At 41.4% G+C, this 22,608-nt stretch overlaps 2 protein-coding genes across 8 annotated transcripts in view; both read right to left on the reverse strand.

Moving 5' to 3' along the window:
* Positions 1–22,608, reverse strand: part of LOC116261108 (uncharacterized) — a 109,831-nt gene that overhangs the window by 81,043 nt on the left and 6,180 nt on the right. For 6 of the 7 annotated variants that reach the window (XM_031639742.2, XM_031639750.2, XM_031639725.2 and 3 more), the window contains exons 3-5: positions 20,971–21,322; positions 20,642–20,711; positions 6,907–6,952 (exon numbers count right to left, since the gene is read on the reverse strand). In XM_031639742.2, the coding sequence (XP_031495602.1) occupies positions 6,907–6,952; positions 20,642–20,711; positions 20,971–21,319 (465 nt within the window). In that variant the 5' untranslated portion in view covers positions 21,320–21,322. Of the gene's footprint in view, positions 1–6,906; positions 6,953–20,641; positions 20,712–20,970; positions 21,323–22,608 lie in introns of those variants that run through there. The other variant, XM_031639766.2, reaches the window with a different exon arrangement.
* Positions 150–1,211, reverse strand: LOC126410089 (uncharacterized mitochondrial protein AtMg00810-like). The gene has a single exon (XM_050078016.1). It carries the CDS (start codon positions 1,209–1,211, stop codon positions 150–152), a length of 1,062 nt encoding a protein of 353 aa, XP_049933973.1.

Genomic DNA, 22,608 nt, shown 5'->3' on the forward strand with positions numbered 1-22,608 from the left:
GAGAGAAAATCTTATATCACTTAATCAACAATTACACTATAAGTGAGATTAAATAAGAGGGAAAAACGCCTAGGGTACCGAGCCACTCTCGGTACCCGTGCCCATGGGACCGGGTCTGGATCCAGACCCGGTTCCCTACACATGATATGTTAACACTCCCCCTCAAGCTTGGCATACATGTCAAACATGCCTAGCTTGCTTACATTTTTCTCGAATTGAGATGTACATAAGGCTTTGGTTAGAACATCTGCAATTTGATCTTCAGACTTCATATAAGGTAGGATCAACTCCTTTGAATCTATGCGTTCCCGTATGAAGTGGCGATCAATCTCCACATGTTTAGTTCTGTCATGCAAAACGGGATTATTCGCAAGATTAATTGCAGACTTGTTGTCGCAGTACATCCTCATCTTCTCTTCTGTTTCAACACCAATATCTGCTAGGAAAATCTTTAACCATAACATTTCTGTAACTCCCATAGCCACAGCCCTGTATTCAGCCTCAGCACTGGATCTAGAGCAAACTTCTTGCCTCTTACTTCTCCATACAACCAGGTTACCTCCCAGAAAGATGCAGTACCCTGTGGTAGACCTCCTAGTATCAGTACACCCGGCCCAATCTGCGTCAGAGTATCCTTCAATATTAAGTTGGTCTTGCTGAGTATAGAGTAATCCTTTTCCTGGGTTATTCTTTAGGTACCCCAACACTCTTTCTGCACTCTTCCAGTGACAATCAGTAGGAGCATGCATAAACTGACTCAACACATTCACAGCATAAGTAATATCAGGGCGAGTAAGAGTAAGATAGATGAGCTTACCAACCAGCCTCTGATACCACCCTTTTCCTTCTTCATCTAGGATGTTGCCAGTTTTGATGCTTATCTTTGTACCAGACTCCATTGGAGTTTGAAAGGGTCTGCATCCAAGTTTGCCTGTCTCCTTTAGAAGATCCAGAGTGTATTTCCTTTGGCTCATAACCAACCCTGTCTCTGACCGAGCAATCTCTATCCCCAGAAAGTACCTTAGTTTACCCAAATCTTTAAGATCAAATTCAGCAGCTAACCTCTCCTTCATCTTCTTTTTCTCTTCTTCATCGTCACCTGTGACTATCATATCATCAACATACACAAGAAGAAGACTCACCAGGCCATCTCTCTGCTTAATGAATAGGGTGTGATCACCATTTCCCTGTTTGTATCCATTTGTCTTCATCACTATCCTCAGTCTTTCAAACCATGCTCTAGGAGACTGCTTTAATCCATACAAGGCTTTCTTAAGATGACAGCATTTTCCGCTTTAAACATATCCAGGAGGCATACTCATATAGACCTCTTCTTCTAGATTGCCATTCAAGAATGCGTTCTTAACATCAAGTTGATCCATGCTCCACCCCTTTTTCACGGCAAGTGCTAATATGACCCTCACAGTTTTCAGTTTGGCAACAGGTGCAAAGGTTTCAAGATAATCAATACCATATTTCTGGCTAAACCCCTTTGCAACAAGCTGAGCCTTATACCTTTCCACAGTACCATCTGGTTTGTACTTCACGTTGAACACCCACTTTGAACCAACTAAATGAGTCCCTTTGGGAATATCCACAACTTGCCAAGTGTCATTCTTTGCCAAGGCATTCATCTCCTCTGTCATGGCCTGTAGCCATTTATGATCCTCTCTAGCATCTTCCACACACCTGGGAATAACAGACTTAGACAAGGATGTTATAAAGCATTTGTAATCCTTACTCAATTTCGCATAAGAGACAAATCTCTGAATAGGATGAGAAGTGCAAGACCTGGTGCCCTTGCGCAGGGCTATAGGAAGCTCTTCATTGATTAGACTTGGGTCATCCGGGGAGCTCACAGGATTGGGATTGGTTACATCAACATTTTCAATCACATCTGTCTTCTTCCTTCTGTACACCTGGCCAAACAAATGATCACGGGCTGTAGGCTGATTATCATCAAGACCCTCGTCCATGTGACGGTCTCTATCATCTCTGACTGTGTCTGCCACACTTTCACTGGCCTTGTAATCCAAGAAATCCGTAAACTGAATCAACTGATTTGAGGAATACTCTTCACTACTGTGTCCTAGATACTCCCCCTGAAGAGGATTCACATGAAAGTATGCCTCATGTTCATGGAAGGTGACGTCCCGGGAAACATAGACTTTAGAGGTGGTAGGATCAACACATTTGTATCCCTTCTGAGTGGAGGAATACCCCAGGAAGACAGCCTTGACAGACCGAGGATCAAGTTTCTTGAGGGTGGGACTATGGTCATGAACAAAACAGACACACCCGAACACCCGAGGAGTAAGAGGCCAGGGATTCTGAGAAGGCCAAAGCATAGAGTACGGGGAATGGCCCTGCAACACACGGGTAGGCATACGGTTGATAAGGTGGGCACTAGTGAGAAGCGCATCACCCCAGTAGCGCTTGGGAACCTGTCGATGGAACAGAAGAGCCCGGGTAACATTAAGCAAATGGCGATTCTTTCGTTCAGCCACGCCATTTTGGGGAGGTGTGTAACTACATGACGTTTCATGGACAATACCCTTGCTCTTCAAGAAATCATCTAGGGATTGAGAGACATACTCTCGAGCATTATCGGTGCGAAAAGCTTGGACAGACGTCTGAAACTGAGTCTCAACAAAGGCCACAAAATTTTTTACAATAACGGGAACTTCACTACGTTCTTTCAACAGATACACGAACGTACAACGGGAGTAATCATCAATAAGGGTCATAAAGTAATGAAAACCACGACAAGTGGGTACTCCCGAAGGACCCCAAACATCAGAATGAACCAAAGCAAATGGACGAGTGGTTTTATTGAATGAAATAGGGTACGAGGCCCTAACATGTTTAGCTAACTGACACACTTCACAGGTGAAGGAGTCCATGGAAACAGAATGAAACAAACTAGGAAACAACTTCTTAATCAATGGAAACGGAAGATGACCAAGCCGCTCGTGCCATCGCATAATAGTAGATCTGTCTTCCATGCCTGACAACTGTCCACTAGTGGCTGAAATAAGAGCGGACGCAACCTGCACAGGCAGTCTGTAGAGTCCATCAATAGCCGAACCAATCCCAATCTTCTGCCCCGTCACCAAGTCCTGCAGAAAACACCGATCAGCAGAAAAGATCATATTACAGTTGAGCTCTTTAGTAATACTGCTGACAGATAACAAATTCACAGGAATATTGGGAACATGAAGAGCATTATGAAGACAGTATTTATTTAACAAGGACAAACTCCCTTTTCCAGCCACAGAGATAGAAAAACCATCAGCCATAGATACACGTTGCTGCCCCGAAGACAATTTGTATTCTTGGAACATCTTAGGGTCCCCTGTCATATGATGCGTAGCACCACTGTCAACAATCCAATCACCATGTGAGGAAGTACCTTGGTCACTAGTGGCCACGAGAGCTTGGGCTAACTTAGCCCCCTCAGACGTGGAAGTATCCTCCTGAGTAGTAGACAGCCGGCTGATATACGCTTGCAGTTCTTTGATTTGATCGGAGGAAAGCTTAGATTTGGCAACATTTGAAGGACTACTCTGACTAGGCTCAGGCACAGAAGGACTCCGGCGGCTAGAAGGAGGACGACCCCGGACAAGCCGCCTCTCAGGATGAAGATCCCAACAAAAATCAACAGAATGTCCTGATTTGTTGCAATGGCTACACCGCCGAACAGGACGCTGTCCAATCCCAGAAGCACGACTAACAAAGGCTGAAGGAGAACTCCCCTGACTGGTGTCAATATGCATCACCTGTCGACGCTGTTCCTCAGATTCCACACGGGCATACACCTCTTCAATTCCGGGGACCTCATCACAATTGAGAATTTGGCTCCTAATGGATTCAAATTCATCGCGTAAGCCTCCGAGGAAAAGAAACGTCCGATCCATCCACTCTTTGTCCCAGTACAAGGCATGATCAGACCCACAGTGCCAGTCATCATTCACATGGTAGTCAAGTTCCTCCCACTTAGTCTTTAGGGCTGCAAAGAAAGCGGCTACAGACAAGTCACCCTGTTTAAGAGAGTATATGCTACGTTTGATTTGGTACGTACGCAATACTCTCTTCTTACGGCCATACATCCGTGCAAGCACAGTCCACATGTCGTAGGCAGTCGATTTACGCAAGATCAAAGGCTGAATATCTGCAGAAACAGAACTAATAATCCATACTTTAACCTGACTATCTTCCAACGTCCAAGTAGCCCATCGCGGATCGGTTTTTGAAGGTGCAGGCTTCTCCCCAGTGATGTAGGGCAGGCGACCACGACTGGTTATCCCAATTTCTAGGGCAGTCGACCAAGAGAGATAGTTATCCTTGTTCAGCCAGATGGAGGTGACTTGAACAGGCAAGATCTCGCTCTTGGTATTGCTGCCCGAGTCTAGGGCATCATCGATCTTGAGGGACATCTCCTCGGCCATCACAATCACCAAGGAGAAAGAATACCCAGCACCAGAGATGACAAACAAGAGGCAGCGGCGCTGGACGGCGGCGGTGCGGGAGAGAGCGACGGCGGTGGGCAGCGGTGGCGCGGGACCGCGGCGGCGCTGAAGTGGGCGACGGCGGCGCTGGACAGCGGCAACGCAGCAGAGAACAACCGCGCTGGACGATGGCGGCGCAGCTGGCAGTGCTGGACGGCGGCGGCGCAGCAGCGGCAGAGGAAAAAAACGGCGGAAACAGCAGCGGCAAAAAAACGGCGGAAACACGACTATCACACCAACGATCTCTCACGCGTTGGCTCTGATACCATGTAGAAACACACACCAAGATGGAGAGAAAGAGAAGGAACACACAATATACGTGGAAAACCTCAAAGAGAGGTGAAAAACCACGGAGAAGCTCTAGCCTAGGTGCACAACCGCAACCCTAGGAGAGAGAAAATCTTATATCACTTAATCAACAATTACACTATAAGTGAGATTAAATAAGAGGGAAAAACGCCTAGGGTACCGAGCCACTCTCGGTACCCGTGCCCATGGGACCGGGTCTGGATCCAGACCCGGTTCCCTACACATGATATGTTAACAGCATGCAAGTTTATTTAGACATGTGAGATGAACTAAGATGAAAGCAGATCAAGTTGAATGATACTCCACATATTAAATAATTACAAATGTTGCCATTCAAGCATCAAATTCACAATAAAGGTGTGGTCTTTCCATACTTGAGGCATGAACAAGCAGAAATGGTAAGTATCCATAACATTTGCTATTAGGAATCCGAACATAAAAAACTTCCACTACATGCTCATGTTACGGTGTGCATGTGAATCATGTCATCATAAGCTATTGCTTTTTACTGATACTTGTTATTCCTAACTATGTGTAGTTTATTCAATAGAATTAAATAGTGACAGGTTCGAAGTATTTTGGCAACATGAGAAATAACCTGGGATAAGCACCGAGAACTACTTGTTGAATTGTAGGTTTTATGGGGGATGTGCAATGTGAAATAACTACACTTTATGTGATGTATGATGTGAAAAATATCATGCAATGTGAATTTCAATCAGATTAAGGGATCTAAACATGAAACAGAATATGTAATGAGAATGTGAAACAGCTTATGGGTGATAAAACATGTATATCTATGTGTGCATATATGTAGATATGCTCGTAGCCATCTTTTGTCAAAATTTTGGCCAATTACACACAATTATGATGTGTTATGTGCAAATAGAAATGTGTCACGTGTAAACATTTACATTTATTTTCATTGCAATCTGGAAATAAGATCATTAAATACTGATTATATATATATATATATATATATATATATATACACACACACACATGCACACACTCTTATGAAAACAGGTTCAACTCTGTAGATATAATATGTTGATTTTGTGTGTGAACAGGTCACATATACATATTTATGTATTTAAGTTCTTGCATGATATAGATTGAATTCCAAGCTGTAAACAAGTTTATGGACCTTTTATTGAACGGTCCATCCAAATCCAAGTTCGTACTGCTTATTTGACCTCAAATCTGAGCATTTCATAACTTGTACTTCAAATAAACAAGTACTTGTTTTAAAACAATATCATCAATTTTAAGTCCATCTATTCAAGTCCAAATGCATTATGTCCACGAAAGGCCAATTTGGGTTCTCTTAAAATAGATTACACTAGCATTGGAGTTTTTTTGTGGAAAAGCAGGCTAATAAATGCACCAGATTACAACATTCAATATATTGTTCTTGTGACTATTTCAAAGGAATCAAACATTAGACAGTGGCATAGTATGTCTCTGTTCCAACCAATGCAAATGCTGGACAACAGAACAAGCTAAGTAGTTGTATATAGACTACAAACTAGAGGAGATAAAAGGGCAAGATATTGTTGTGTATCACATAATACAATTTGCTACAAGTGTTTCAACAATATAGAGCACGCAGAATCAGTCAGCCTAGTGAACATAAGTACATTAACTTGGAAACTGCAAGACCAGCTGACGCACACCTATGATCAGAAACAATTAAGAGGTACATGCATTTTACTTCTTTAAGACATTAAGGGAAAAAAAAAACAAAGACTAAGTACTGACCTGCTGGTTGCCTGGAATTAGAAGCACTTATGTGGGCTAGGATTATGACTGGGGAGCCTAGGCAGGCAATGTAGCTAGCAAAAGGAAGGGGTTTTTGTCTACAAACAGTGAATGTGAAGGAACTAGGGTTTCTTGAACACAATGGCACCAATAACGTCCACTGTCTCCAGAGGCATATTCCTATATAATAAGGTCACAATGCACATGCTACATGTTAACATGCCATTCACTGTACAATGTGAAATTACCTGTCAAACTCTTGGCAAATCCAACGTTAATCATACTTATGTAACAATTCTCAAGAACTATGAACGATAGGTGAATGTACCTCAATAGTTGGGCTTCTTGTTGCTTCTGAAGCAAAACCAAAGAACCTAACAGTGGAACAAAAGATTAAAATCTAAGTGATTAAAGCACATTTTACTACCTATAAAAAGAGAAAATAATTAGTAACACATGCACCAGTATAGGTCATACATATCATAGTCACCAATAATCCATCCATTAGTTTTATGCTATGTCACACGGATACGGCTGGGAAGGTCAAGTACCGGCGTCGACACGCCGACACGGGGATCCCGACACGGGGACACCGCAGGATACGTTTTGGATCGGGTCTGGGTCAAACCCGATCCAAACCAACCCGATTTTCTTTTAAACCGTCGTTTTCTCTTTACGCGACTTTACCCTCCGACAGTCGACTTTCCTTACCTCGACGACTTCCACGGCAGCACAGTTCGGCAATGGCGGGCGACGGCGACGGCGACATCTGGTGGCGTCCGGCGACAGACAGGTAAGTGTTTTATCTATTATTTTCGACATTAGAAGTTAGGGTTTCAACTTTCATTTGGGGATTTTTTAGATTGGGTATTTCTTACCGATTTTGGGATGTTTTGGTTTGAAGATTGGACGGTTAAGGATCCTATTCTTCACTGCTATGTGCGATATTTTCTTTTTTTTGTTTGATTTTGGGATTTGGGGATTTTGCCTTCGTTGTTGTTGATGATGCTAGATATGTAGTCTTCGTTGTTGTTGATGATGCTAGATATGTAGCCTTCGTTGTTGTTGATGATGCTAGATATGTAGCAGGTTCAGCTACATAGTCGATCGCAGCTAGATATTATAGATGAACTCGGCTGTTGTTGGGAAATTAATGATTCTATTGGCTTCTAGCATGCAATCTAGATGGCATTAACATATAAAATGTTAATTTTAGAAGTTTATAACATGATAGTATGCATATTTCCTCGGCTGTTTTATTTCAGACGTTTTATGTTCATTATATGTTTTGTAACTGCATGTTTATGTTCATTATATGTTTAATGTAGTATGGCGAGGAAAGGAAAAACAGTGTCTCAGTCTCAACCTACAAGTTGTGGTTCTGGAGGTTCTGGATCAGCTGCGTCTATTGCACAGCCACTTTGTTTGAGACTTTCTTGCTTATGTCTTAGCAGTTATCACTTTTGAGATTGGTGATGAACAATGTTTTGTTTGAGACTTTCTTTATTATCATTTTTAATTTTTTTGAATATAATATTCGCCGTATCCGCGTATCCTAAAATTTGGAAAATGCCGTGTCCCCGTACCCGTACCCGTATCCATAGGATACCCGTACCCGTATCCGTGTGACATAGGTTTTATGGGAAGGTTCTTATCAAGAACTTTTCTTCAAGATGTGGCTTTTTTTCAAAGATATAAAGAACTCTCTCTCTCCCCCCCCCCCCCTTCTTGCTCAATCGTGTTATACATACACACACACAATACATTACATACATCTATATATATATAGAGAGAGAGAGAAACAGGTATTTGCCATGACACTTAATTTCCAGATATTTGTGGAATCATATGGGCCGAATCCAATGGCTCGGATGAAGAGCCATCTTTTAACTTTTCTCCTCTCCATTTTTCCGCCTTGTTTAAAATGTGAAAAAGCTCGCTCTCTCTCTCCCTCTCTCTGTCATCCCGCCCCCCCCCCCCCCCTCTCTCTTTTGTGCAAGCCGTGGAACAGCCTCTCGGTGCCTTAGACAGATAATCACGCGCAGACAGGGCTGCAGGCTACTCAGGCAGACTTTATTAAAATCTTATTATATAAACCCTCTGTCTCTCTTAATATCATCCATATTGGATTAGTGGGGAATAATTTTTAGATAACCTTTGACGTTAGCCAAAAACCAAAGCCCTACCCTCAGCCACAGGATTTGGCCAAATTTATTCATACAAGAAGAGCTTTGAGATTAAAGGTTCTCGTTCAAAAAGGAATGATCTTTCTAAAAAAAAGCATTTGTTTGCATCATTCATCTAACAATAGATGTATGATCTTAAGCTACAGCAAAAGAAAGAACGCCAAGGTGACAGAGAAATTCCAACAATTTGTGGACAAAATTGAAAAAGGCGATCTTAGGAATGATCCAGAGATGCATAAGCCTTTTTGTCAATTCAGAAAGCACCCTACAGCTATGTGCTATATGTGCAGACGAAAATTGAAGGAATGAATGCGGAAAAGGAGTCGTCCAAGATGACAAAAGTGACTTTTCCTTCTAAAAAGAAGAAAATTTTTTCTTAAGAATTGTACTAACTATGTTAAGAATTGTACTAACTATGTAACCACAAAACGACAGGAAGCTCCTCAAAAAAGAATCTTTGAATACAGTAATGCCAGCAACCATGTAGTCGAGAGACCGAGCAACCACCACAGTCACCATGATCGTCGCACTGATTACAAGAAGCGTCAAAAGTCACCAACTATTGATGGCTACCCAACAAAATAAAACAGTAAAAGGCTCCATTATCGGAGTAGTAGTGTACAAACCGACAAAATGTAAATGTGTCGCATAAAGGAAGTGGGTGGGCCACTATAAACCCTTATGTGATTCTTCATTCTTGCTTCGTAGTGTTCCTTTTTTTTATGATTTATGAATATGTTATTTTGTTTGTATATATATATATATATGTGTGTGTGTGTGAATATGTTATTCTGTTTGAAATTTTTTGACATATATATGTATATGTGCGTGTGTGTGTATGGCCGTACCCCCGCACCCAAGTTTTTTAAAAATGGTATGTACCTGTACCCGCACCCATACCTATGTGACGTAGGTGCAGGGTCATTAGATGATGGATTCCTTCTTTAATATATGAGAGGAGGATCTTTAAACCATGGAATGGAGGGATTGGAACAGGTGGGTGATGATGACAAAAGAAGGGACTCAAGTGGAATGGGAGGAATTGGAAGTGGAACAGAAGGGGGCATCTCAAACTTTGGAAATGAAGGACTTGTAGGAAAGAATGGAGAAGACTCGAGAAAGGTTACATTGGCACTGACAAACTCTTGATTAGATATAGGATCTAAGCATTGATACCCTTTTTTATTTCTAGGGTATCCCACAAATACATATTTACTTGCTTGCGCAGCTAGTTTATCTCGATTAGGTCCAAGTTTATGTACAAAGCAAAGCATATGCATCCAAACACGTGGCGGTAAAGAGAACAAAGCCTTGTTTGGGTAGAGAATTTGAATTGGAATCTTGTTGTCTACGGAAGAGGATGGCATTCTATTTATTAGGTAACATGCAGTCAAAATTGCATCCCCCCAAAATTTGAAAGGCATATGTGAATGAATCATGATCGTACGGGCAATATCCAATAAATGGCGATGTTTTCTTTCAACTACATTTTGTTGAGACGTGTGAAGGCATGTAAAATGTGGCACGATACCATGGGATTTATAACATTCAAGTAGAGAACTAGATTTGAATTTGAGAGTATTGTCAGTGCGAATAACCTTGACACAGGAATTAAATTGAGTTTTTATTTCCAATATGAAAGATTTCAAGATACAAGAAGCTTCAGTTCTGTTTTTCATCAAAAAAACTCATGTGACACAAGAGAAATCATCAACAATGGAAAGATAATAAGGAAACGACAAGCGACTTGTAACCTGACTAGGCCCCCAAGCATCAACATGAACTAAATCAAATAAATTTCGGCTAGACTGACTTTGACTCGATAGAAAGGAAGTATGACTATGCTTGCCCAGTTGACGAGCTTCACACTCGATAGAAGTTAGGGAATGATGGATGACCCAATCTGAGATGCCATTGGAAAGCACTTGAAGATGAATCAACTAAGAATGATGTCTTCTTATCCGATGTATCCAAGAAGTAGATTTCATCTCTCATGGCCTCCACCAATCTTGCTCCCAGTCGATAGATCCTGAAATACACAAGTAACTGGGTTAAAAGTAACTTGGCAATTCATCTCTTTAGTTAGTTTGCTAACAGATAACAAATTCTTTGGGAATTCAGGAGTATATAGCACATCAAGAACATGAAAAGATCAAGATAGATAAACATCTCCAAGCCCTTCTACCGGAGATAGCCTTCCATCTGCCAATCGAACTTGCTGAGGGGAACTAAATTTCTGCAGGTTTGAAATACTAGTATCTCCACAAAAGTGTTTAAATGCTCCAGAATCAATTATCCAACAACCATTAAAAGAAGTTCTACCTGCAGAATATGTTGAATTTGTGATAGCTGTAGATGCCGATGAGGTAAAAGGTGTAGTATTTGATCGATGCTCCATAATTAAATCAAGTTCAGCCGGACTTAAATTAAGAGATGTAGCATCTACTGAAGCAGCTGTGGGATTCGCCTTAGGAACAATACTGATATACTGTGTGTTTGGAGTAAAACTAGATAAAGATGTCACAGTCGAAGATGCGAATGAGTTAGGTTTACCCACTTTGTTCCAGCACCTATCCTCTAAGTGGCCAAGACGGCCACAATATGTGCATTGAAGTCTTCCACATCCTCCAGGACTCCGGCCTCTTCCTCTACCACTGGAAGAGTATATAGTCCACTTCTTCCTCCTCCAAATGAGGCAAAGGCAGATGACTGTGAGTTGTTTGAGGATGGAGGAACAGTACCAGCCAATCTGTTTAGCCTATTGAAGGCCTCATCAAAATCAGAAAAAATCTGAATTTGTAAGCATTTGAGCCTTGGCTGCAAAATAATCAGCAGATAGTCTGCAAAAAATTTAACAACAAACATTTGCTCCATGTGAGATTTGAGACAATGCTTACAGGGCGGTTTTAAGAAGTTCATATTTTCATAAGTGAACTTCAACTTTGTAAAGTATTCAGTTAAATCCACGTCATCTGGATGCATTTGTAACGATTCTTGCTGAACTTGTAAAATTTTGTTGATGTTTTTGTCTTGAGAGTATGTTTGCCGGAGAGAATTCCACATATATTATAATAACAAAGCCCTGCTGCAATGTGAAGCTGAGTGCTATTCATAAGTCAAGCACTAATTATGTTGTTTTCTTCCTCCCACCATGTGTATTTACCAATCTTTTCAACTCGTTCATCTTCTTTCAATACATATTTCTTCCCATGTTATTTCTTCCCATGTTATTTCTTCCCATATTATGGCCTATACATCATAGTTGGCTCCATCAGGTTTGATAGTAGATCCAAAAGAAAATGGATTTGAGAAAGTTTTGTAATCGACACCAGCCTCTGATTGCTGATTTCCAGATTCAGTTCTGTTGAAGGTTATTGGTATATGGGTCCAGATCTGGACCCGATCCAGTATGTCCTTATTAGGGCATACTTATAGCATTGTAACCCTAATCTTTGGTGCTAATGAAATCTTAAGAGAGAGAGAGTCTGGCGCATACTTATAGCATTGTAACCCTAATCTTTGGTGTTAATGAAATCTTAAGAGAGAGAGAGTCTTGCGGCTAGTGGGCACCGGCTCCTCCTCATCCGTGGTTTTTTTTCCCTCTAGTTGAGGGTTTTTTCCACGTTACATCGTGATCGTCGTTTTCTTTCTCTCCTTGTTCGTGTTTCTACATGGTATCAGAGCCGTGAAGTTTCGGCGTTACTGGTTGGTCATTTGTCTTTTGTTCGTGTTGGAGGAGGATTCGCCCGGCACTGTTCATCGCCTGGCACTGTTCATCGACTCGCCCGGCGCTGTTCATCGTCTCGCCCGGCACTGTTCATCGCACGCACCTGACGCCTGCGCCCGACGCACGTGCCCGAGCTTCGCCCGTCGCACCCGAGGCCTCCGCCCAGCGACGACCTGCCCAGCGCCGCTCAGGTTCCGGCCCTTTTTCCGGCGACCTAGCGCCGCCCTCTGCTTCCGCCTGGTTCTGCAACCCACCTAGCGCCGCTCTGCCTCTGCCTCCGCCTGGTTCCGGCGATCTGTCTCCGCCTGGTTCTGACGACCCGCCCAGCGCCGTTCTCTCGGTTTTTCGACGCCGCCCTCTTGCTGTCTCTACCGCCGGTGGGGTTTCGGCGTTCTCCTCCGTTTTGTCTGTTGCCTGCTCCCTGCCTATCTGCTATTTTTTGTGCTGTGTTGTGCTGCTGCTTCCTGTCTCCCTTGTTGTCGAGACTTGCTCTCTGTCGCTGCCCTTGCTGCCGACCGGACGTCGCCCTTTGGTATTCCGCTGGTGCCTCTCGAGTTTTACCGCCGCCCGTGCCCGTTGCTAGACTGGTCTGTGATTATGGCAGCTTCTTCCTCGTCAACCGTCAACACAAATCAAACCGAAATCGGAGCTTTTAGAACTGAGAATGTTCCCATGCAGGTCATCACTCTTCGCCTTACAAAGGAGAACTATTTCTCGTGGTCGCCTGCTATGACTATGGGGATTGCTGGCCGTGGTCGGATGGCCTATATCGATGGGAGCAACCCCGAACCAGCAAGAACAAGTGGTGTGTGGCATACTTGGTTTCTTGAGGATAATCAAGTGAAAACTTAGATTGTCAACTCCGTCTCCGCCGATATTCAGCCCCTTATCCTTCGGAAGAAGACTGCTAGAGACATGTGGGTGGTCCTAGAGCAAATGTATGGCCAAAAGAAAACGGCAATTCGTACTTACCAAATAATCAAGACAGTCTATGGCCTTCGACAAGGGAACTCTTCTGTTGCAGAGTACTATGGGGCTTTGAAAGCCAAGTGGGAAGAGCTTGACTATCATTTTGATATTCCTTGGCATTGTCCCCAAGATCAGGCACTTTATGTTGCTCAGGAATGGGAAAACAGGGTGTTCCTCTTTTTAGCAGGTTTAAATGATGAGTTTGAAGGTGTTAGAAGCCAGATTCTGAATTCAGGAGAGGTGTCCAGTATTGAAGATGTGTACTCCTGTGTTGAAGCGAAAGAACAGAGAAGGCTTGTTACAAATGAGGGGAAGAGGGATCTTGTGCCCTATCATAAGAGATCCGCTCTTGTGAGTCGTGGTCCTTGCGGCCCGTCTAGATCCCTTCGCAGATGCACTCACTGCAAGAAGACTGGTCACACCGTGGATTATTGTTGGGATCTTCATCCAGAGAAGAAGGGAAACAAAGGGAGGTCTTCTATTGGGAGGATGCCTGTGTCTGAGGTGCAAAAATCCAGTGGAGAAAAAGTCTCCATTTCTGCTGACCAGCTTCGTGAACTGAGGGCCTACTTGGGTCGGATCGATGTCAACCAGGCCGCGACACCTGATGAGACAAAAGCTAATCAAGCTCTTGCAGTTATTGGCGATACAGGTAACTCTTCTGTGGGGGAATGGATTGTGGATAGTGGTGCCACTCACCACATGACAGGTAACCCAAAATTGTTTCATGAATATAAGTTACCTTCGGGAAGGGAACGAGGTTCTCTCGCAGATGGTTCATCTACTGTTGTGGCAGGTGAAGGGACTCTGTCCTTGTTGGACAAATTTCATGTGCGGGGAGCATTACATGTTCTCCAGTTTCCCTTAAATCTCTTGTCAGTTAGTAAACTTACTAAAGAGCTGAACTGTGAACTTATTTTTTCTGTCGACCGTTGTGTTTTGCAGGACTTGGTGACAGGAAAGAGGATTGGGATTGGTTTGGCGTCTGATGGCCTATATCGTCTTCTCATACATGTGGCTACAGCTCTTATGACAGCGATTAGCAAGACAGAAAAACGGAGAGAAGATTGTCTTCAGTCTTTTTTGTACTGGCATGAACGTTTTGGGCATTTACCTTTTGGGATTTTGAAACAGTTGTTTCCCGATTTGTGTTCTTCTTTGAACTTGTCTTTGATTTCTTGTGATGTGTGTCAGTTTGCCAAACATGTGAGGGCTTCGTACCCTGTTTCTACTGGTTGTGTTAATGAAGCTTTTTCTTTGGTTCACTCGGATGTGTGGGGGCCTTCGGGAATTCATACCCGTCAAGGTTTTCAGTATTTTATCACTTTTATTGATGATTACTCTCGGGCTACCTTTGTGTACTTGTTAAAAGATCGCAGTGAGGTTCCTCATATCATAGAGACTTTCATCCTTCTTGTGCACACTCAATATGGTGGCAATATTAAAACCTTCAGGTCCGATAATGCCCGTGAGTATATGTGTCAGTCTGTTGAGGATTTTCTTCGACAAAGGGGGATTGTTCATGAGACTTCTTGTAGTTATACCTCTCCACAAAATGGAGTGGCTGAAAGAAAAAATCGCCAGCTTCTTAATGTCACCAGGGCCCTTCTGTTTCAGAGAAATCTTCCCAAACACTATTGGGGTGATGCTGTCCTCACTAGTGCGTATCTCATCAACCGCATGCCCAGTCGTGTTCTGAATGGTCGGACTCCCCATTCATTACTTCCTGACAGTCGTCCACCATTTCTACTTCCTCCTCGTGTTTTTGGCTGTGTGTGTTTTATACATAATCACAGCCCTAATATTAAAAAACTTGATCCCAGGTCTATCAAAGGTGTGTTTGTTGAGTATTCCCCTACTCAAAAAGGATACAGATGTATTGACCCCCTCACTGGTAGAGTTTATGTTACGAGGGATGTTACCTTCTTGAAACATGCCTCTTACTTTGGTGAGAATCCTCTTCAGGGGGAGAAGTCTGTGGTTAGGGAAGAGTATTCTCACTTTCTCAGAGTCAGGAACTCCAATTTACAGATTTTTTGGACTACAGGAAAGCAGAACCTCTCACTGTTGTTGATGTGGCTGAGAAGGAGGAAGGGTGTGACACTGGTATTGAGAAGGAAGGCAATTGTTTGTTTGGACAGGTCTACTCTAGACGAGGTGCTCGGACAGAGGATGTGACTTGTGGTGCGAGATCTACTGCCAATCCCAATGTCACTCCTTCCTTGGATGAACCAAGTCCTCCCTTGAAGACTCAAGATGAGGGTGAAAAGAAAAATGAAGATCTTCCCATTGCCCTGAGAAATGGTGTCAGGTCATGTACTGAACACCCTATTGGTAATTTTGTATCTTATTCCAGACTTGGCAAGGATTACAAGTGTTTTGTTTCTTCTCTTTCCTTGGCTGTGATTCCCAGGACCGTTGCTGAAGCTCAAAGTGATTTCAAGTGGGCTGATGCTATGGAAGAAGAAATGGAAGCCTTGAGAAGAAACATGACATGGGAAGTTGTGAAGATTCCTGAGACGGCTCACCTAGTTGGATCCAAATGGGTGTATGCCATCAAGTACAAACCAGATGGAAGTGTTGAAAGATATAAAGCTCGTCTTGTGGCCAAGGGGTTTAGCCAAAAATATGGAATTGACTACTGGGAGAGCTTTGCTCCTGTTGCGAAAATGAAGACAGTTAGAGTTGTTATATCCCTAGCTGTGATGAAGGAGTGGAAAATGTACCAACTAGATGTTAAGAATGTCTTCCTTAATGGTGACCTCGAAGAAGAAGTCTATATGCATATGCCTCCAGGATATGAAGAACCAGAGCAGTGTTGTAAGCTGAAAAAGGCCTTATATGGCCTCAAGCAGTCACCCAGAACATGGTTCGAACGACTGAGACGAGTAATGCAACATCATGGGTACAAACAAGGGAATGGAGATCACACTCTATTTGTGAAGAAAAAAGAGGGCAGGGTCACTCTTCTACTTGTTTATGTGGATGACATGATAGTCACAGGAAATGATGAGAGGAGATCATCAAGTTAAAAGGGTTACTAGCTACGGAATTTGATCTCAAGGATCTTGGCAAGCTGAGGTATTTCCTTGGTATTGAGATTGCTAGATCTAGTACTGGCCTTGTGCTAAAGCAAAGGAAATACACATTAGACCTGTTGGAAGAGTGATAAATTGGGGTGTAGACCTGCTTCTACCCGACTTGACACAGGACACAAGTTGAGACTTAGAGATGGAGAGCTGCTCGGTGAAGAAGCTAAGAGAAGATATCAACGTCTGGTTGGGAAGTTGATCTATCTTACTCTCACGAGACCAGATATTACCTTTGCGGTGAATGTATTGAGTCAATTTATGCATGCACCTACTGATGCACATCTGAAGGCTGTGGACAGAGTTTTATGTTACTTGAAGAGAAATCCTGGCAAGGGACTCTTGTATGTGAAACAAGAGACTGTTGAGATCGAGGGGTATTCTGATGCAGACTGGGCAGGTTGTGCTGATACTAGACGGTCAAATACAGGGTACTGTGTCTACTTAGGAGGAAACCTTGTAGTATGGAGGAGTAAGAGACAGGATGTATGTTCTCGATCTAGTGCAGAGGGAGAATATAGAGCCGTTGCTATGGGGGTGTTAGAGTTACTATGGTTGAAAATATTGTTGACTGATATTGGAATAGAGATTGAAGGACCTATGAAGATGTACTGTGACAACAAGTACCATGTTCTACATGACAGAACAAAGCATGTTGAAATTGATCGTCACTTCATCCATGAAAGGATTGATGCTAAAGAGTTGATCTTACCTTACATGAAGTCTGAAGACCAAACCGCTGATATTCTGACGAAAGCTCTATCTTCAATCTTCAACTTCATTTGAGAGAAATGTATCCAAGTTGGTCATGTTTGATATGTATGCCCAACTTGAGGGGGAGTGTTGAAGGTTATTGGTATACGGGTGTCCAGATCTGGACCCGATCCAGTATGTCCTTATTAGGGCATACTTATAGCATTGTAACCCTAATCTTTGGTGTTAATGAAATCTTAAGAGAGAGAGAGAGTCTGGCGGCTAGTGGGCACCGGCTCCTCCTCATCCGTGGTTTTTTTTCCCTCTAGTTGAGGGTTTTTTCCACGTTACATCGTGATCGTCGTTTTCTTTCTCTCCTTGTTCGTGTTTCTACAAGTTCTATCATGTTGTATAGATTTATTGGCAGCCATGCTAGAACCTCAAAAATAAGAGAATATAAAAGCCCACGGTAGACTGAATGTAGCCTAACATGTACAGATTTACTGCAGCCAGATTTCAACACAAACCTACGACAGACTGAGTCACTGAATATAGACTAACATGCACAGATTTACTGCAGCCAGAGTTCAACAAAAACCTACCTGCTCCACTCAACTTCGATGATGCTTTAACTGTGAGAATTAACCAGGCACCACAAGGCCAAGCAGCTTAGAATTTCTCTGGACTGAATTTCTTCAACGGCATCAACTGAGTCAGGTTTGATACACTGCAACATTCAGATCTGAACGACAACAACTTGTCAATGGGCATCAACTGAGTCAGATCTGATACACTGCGACATTCAGATTTGAACAACGACAACAACTTGTCAACGGCATTAGATTTGGTTCTTCAGCAACATCACGACTTTGATAGCAACATAAGGGTGCAAATCACATCTCTACATGCTGAACGTGATTAGTCCCTTTCCACCAAACAATCTGTGTTTCTTTTGTAAGCAGCAGAAACTTTAGACGTGTAACCTTAGCTTGAATGAAGAGAAGAGGAATGAGGGAAGCAGCGTGAAACCCTATATGGCACAGTCCTAGGTCTGTTTCGCTGATACCATGTTACTTAGAGAAGTAGATAGGAAGGAGAAGAAGAGAACGTGAGGAAGAAAGAGAGAGTAGGTAGCAGTCCACAATCTGTCGGCTGCTCCTTTTCCTTTAGACTAAATAATGATTAGGGTTATGTTTAACCCTTTACATAAAGAGTCCAACAAAACTTTAAAATTAAGAAAGCTACCTAATGCTAAAATTCTAAAATACAAAGAACCTCAAATCCCAAACCCGTACGTTTCCTCACCAGAATATATGATCCTTTGTAAATAACGAAGTTTCTACAAGTATGCCTAGTGATGTTGTGCACTATGAAAATAGTGCAGGGACTGAATTTATTAGGTTCATAACTTATAAACCAAGAAATAGAACCATTTGTGAAGAACACGATCAGTCTTTAAAAGATCTTGAAGATCTACAATCCAGGAGATCAGTCTCTTTTTAACATCTGTAACTTGCTGCAACTTGGACCAAAAAAAAGTCTAAGCCCCGTCTCCGTTTTTGTATAGGAAGCTTATACTTGAAGAAAAAAAAAATCCAAGCCCATCTCATTTTGGTACCAGAGCTAGGTTATATATTTTTTATCCCATACTAAACGATTTCTACTATCCCTACTTGGGATCTAGAAAGGGGTATCTTTGCCAAGAGACATTTCTAGTGATCCGCCCGTTTGAGGAAATCAGCCTAGCAAACTGGAATTTCATTAAAGAATTCCTAAGTATACATCACATACAAACATACAAATATGCAGTGTTGTACGTATTGTATGATACGGGGCCGTATCATACGATACGCATCGTATCATTTACAAAATACGATACGATACACCCCATGTAACGTAAATGGGGGTGTATCGTGTCTGTATTGTACGATATGGGCTGATTTCAAAAAAGGGAGGCTCGAATCCCCTTTTTTTGAGTTTTCTCTATAAAAACCTGTCCCTTCTTCATTTCTAACCTAGAGATTGTGCCGTTGTGGAGGGAAATCATCGATTTCCATCGTTAAATCATCGATTTTTAAAGTGAAATCATCGATTAAACCATCAATTTGTGTGTGGGTGGCTGATTCTCGTTGGGAGGAAAGGGGTGTTTTTAAATCGTGAAGATGAAGATGAAGAAGATGGAGATGAGGATGAGAATGAATATGATAAAGATTATGAATGAGAGTTAAGATTGCTTTCATTTTAAATGTATTAACATTGAACATTTTCACAATTTCATTATCATCTTGTGATGTAATACATAACATCTAAAACTTGTTTTTTGATACGGTATCTCATAGACTTATGGACCTTATGACTTATGAATCTATGGTTATGAAATTATGATATACGTTATGTAATTGTTGACTTGTTGTGCTTTCTAGATTGATATTGTTATGAATTTTGATGTTTACGAATGATGAACCGTAACTTTATAGCAATAATAAGTCTATCATTCTGTAAAACATGTTTTTTATGAAGAACATATTATTCAAGCGTTTTTTTTAACGTTTAAAACGAAAATCGCATTTTTTTCAGTGTTTTTTCATTTTTTCAGTTTTTTTAATGCCAAACAGTTTTTTTTTATTTTTTATTTTTTATTTGTTGCAAATCTACTTATCTTTTGATGTTTGTGTTATTAGTGTCTCACTTATTTTATTTTTCCTCCATTTTCAGTTTTTTAAAATTTACCATTTTTTCCGGTTTTTTTCAAGCTCGTCGCATCATACCTAAGAAAAACCTCGCCGTTTAAAACTTTGGGACGTTATTTGTAACTATGATATATATATATATATATATATAGTCATACCGGCACCCATTCAGTTAGCTCTGCCTGTGAAGAATCTCAGGATGACCATTGTACTGTGTTGGTGCAGGAACTGTCTGCTATGTAAAGTGTCCATGTGACACAGGACCCCATCAAATCATAAGTTTGTTTGTATGTGTGTGTGAGAGAGAAAGGAGAGAAAGAGAAAGAGCTGCATGGTCCTCTGGTGCTCCAACAGTTGGAAAGGAATCGCGCAAACCCATTCTTGCACAGAAGCGAGCAAGTCAAGGGGTTGCTACCCCTTTATGTGCACTAGGTAAAGCAACAGGAGATGCAAGAAAAATGTGTGATCCCTTTGGCCAGACAACATAAAGGGAAAAATAGAAGCTAGCACAGGTATCATACTCAGGACAGTCTGTGTCCTTGCTGAGGACAAATCAGAAAAGACAAAGAGGAAAAAAAGAGAGAATGAAATGAAAAGGGAAGAGAAGAAAGTATTTATAGAATTCCTAGAGTTATCCTTATTAGAAACTTTACCACAAGAAAACCAATATACTTTCCAAGTTTTGGTTGGCCTGGCTTTAGGAAATTACCTTTGACCAAAGTACATGATCTTTAGAGCAACAAATCGAGTGCTTTTGCACATGGGCCTTGAACAACGACCTGCATTCACCAAAATAACCTAGGGATCAATCAGACAGAAAAAGGTATACAAGAGATGCAGAAAACATATAAAATCACAGATATTATGGAGCAATTTAAAAGATCATTTCACACCTTTAGATGGCTAATACAGGGTAAAGAAGCATATATTCACCAGAAAATGAATGCAACATGAACATATGTTTCTTTTTGGACAATTAATATGTAACTTTTGACTAAATAATGAAAATGATCATCTCACAATTTTAATGAAGATAACCTGACACAGCCTCTTCTGATTGGTTCATTTTATGCTTCATCGCATTTTGACTGTCATATGAAGTTCCCACCTCATCATGTTGATGCACATCTTCCTCAGTATCAACACCACCTGTGATAAGGGAAGAGAAATCTGTTTCACCTTTATTAGAAGCCACACGATCCTTGCTTGATGTATTAGATACATTTATCTTATCAATTGTGCATGGTGTTCCTTCTTGCTTCAAACTAAGGGATGAGGTATCCTCATCTGTGTGCAATTGATCATTTCCTTCCACAGCTCCACACCCTGCAGAATTTACTTTGGAACAGAGTTGTGTGTGCACAAGTCTTCGGTGAAAGGGCAACATATCCTGATTCCAAACAGTAGCAAAAAAATAAAAAAGCTGTGAGCAAAGGCTTGTTCATTACTTGCTAAGAATCATTTAATGTATCAAAAGTTCGACAAGGAAATGGAGAACAATGTGAAAAGAATGGAAAGGTGCTTTCATAGAAGGATGTATCAAGCAAGTGAGATAAAGTTAGTAAACTAAACCAACACAGGCACATAAAGTAAAACTACAAGCACAATGGAGAAGGGCCCAATGGAGTTTCTCTATCTTGAAAAGATATCTTAAACTAGATTTTAGATAATAGATTTTGCAAGAACTATACATTGATTTTTGAAATAACCACAATAGGTTTTATAAAATATTGAAAAGATCTTTGCAAGAATTGTACAGGAAAACCTATTAGTATTATCTCATAACTTATTTTGTTCTTTATATTTTTTAAGTTTAACAATTTCCAATGTTTTCCTGATATTTTCCCAAGTAAATAACACATCTTGAGATAATTGTTAAGATGTGGGCAGGCCTAGTCAGATCAAAGCCAACCTGACTCATCTTAAGCACACGCATGGGTGGTGGCATACTTGTAATTTTTAATATTATTTTGTGTATTATGTTCGTAATTCGTATACTAAATTGTGATTAGTACATAATGATAGCAAGGGGCAGGCATCAAGGTTGTTGCCATCATTCTTCTCTCTCTCTCTTGCACGAGCAGTTTATTCCTCTTCTTCTCCTTTTGTATCTACTAAGGACTCCACCTGGTGGTTTGGTGTTACATATCAAAAATCTTACATGGTATCAGAGCCAGGTTTTGCCACTAAGAATGTCCAGTAAGAATATCTAATTTCTGCCCTAACTCCAAAATTTCTGTTTTATTTGTGTTTGCGCTAATCCCTGCCATCTGCCCTAACCCTAATCCCTGCCGTCTGCCCTAATCCCAAAATTTTTGTTTTTATCTCTATTTTCCTGATAGTTGTTGTCTTCCCTAATTCCTGACGTCTACACTTAATCCTAAAATTTCTGCCCTAATCCTAAAATTTTTTATTGCTGCAACTATGGATCACAACCGCAATTCCACCATCTTGTCGTCCAGTATACTCTCTCAACTCATCTCACAAAAGCTAAACCATACCAACTATTTGACATGAAAACGTCAAACTGTCCCTTTCATCAAGAGTCACCATCTCTATGTACATCTCAATGGTACCACACCTGCGCCACCAGAACCAGAATGGATCATGCGAGAGGTGAAGAATGTTGCTGGACCAATTCAAGAAACCGTTGCAGAAATCAATCCTGAATATCAA

Source organism: Nymphaea colorata, chromosome 1 (genome assembly GCF_008831285.2).
Source record: "Nymphaea colorata isolate Beijing-Zhang1983 chromosome 1, ASM883128v2, whole genome shotgun sequence".
Lineage (NCBI taxonomy): Eukaryota > Viridiplantae > Streptophyta > Magnoliopsida > Nymphaeales > Nymphaeaceae > Nymphaea > Nymphaea colorata.

What these genes read in the sequence shown, in the direction of transcription:
- LOC126410089 (XM_050078016.1), bottom strand. Translation starts at nt 1,211, where the DNA reads ATGAAGACAAATGGATACAAACAGGGAAATGGTGATCACACCCTATTC.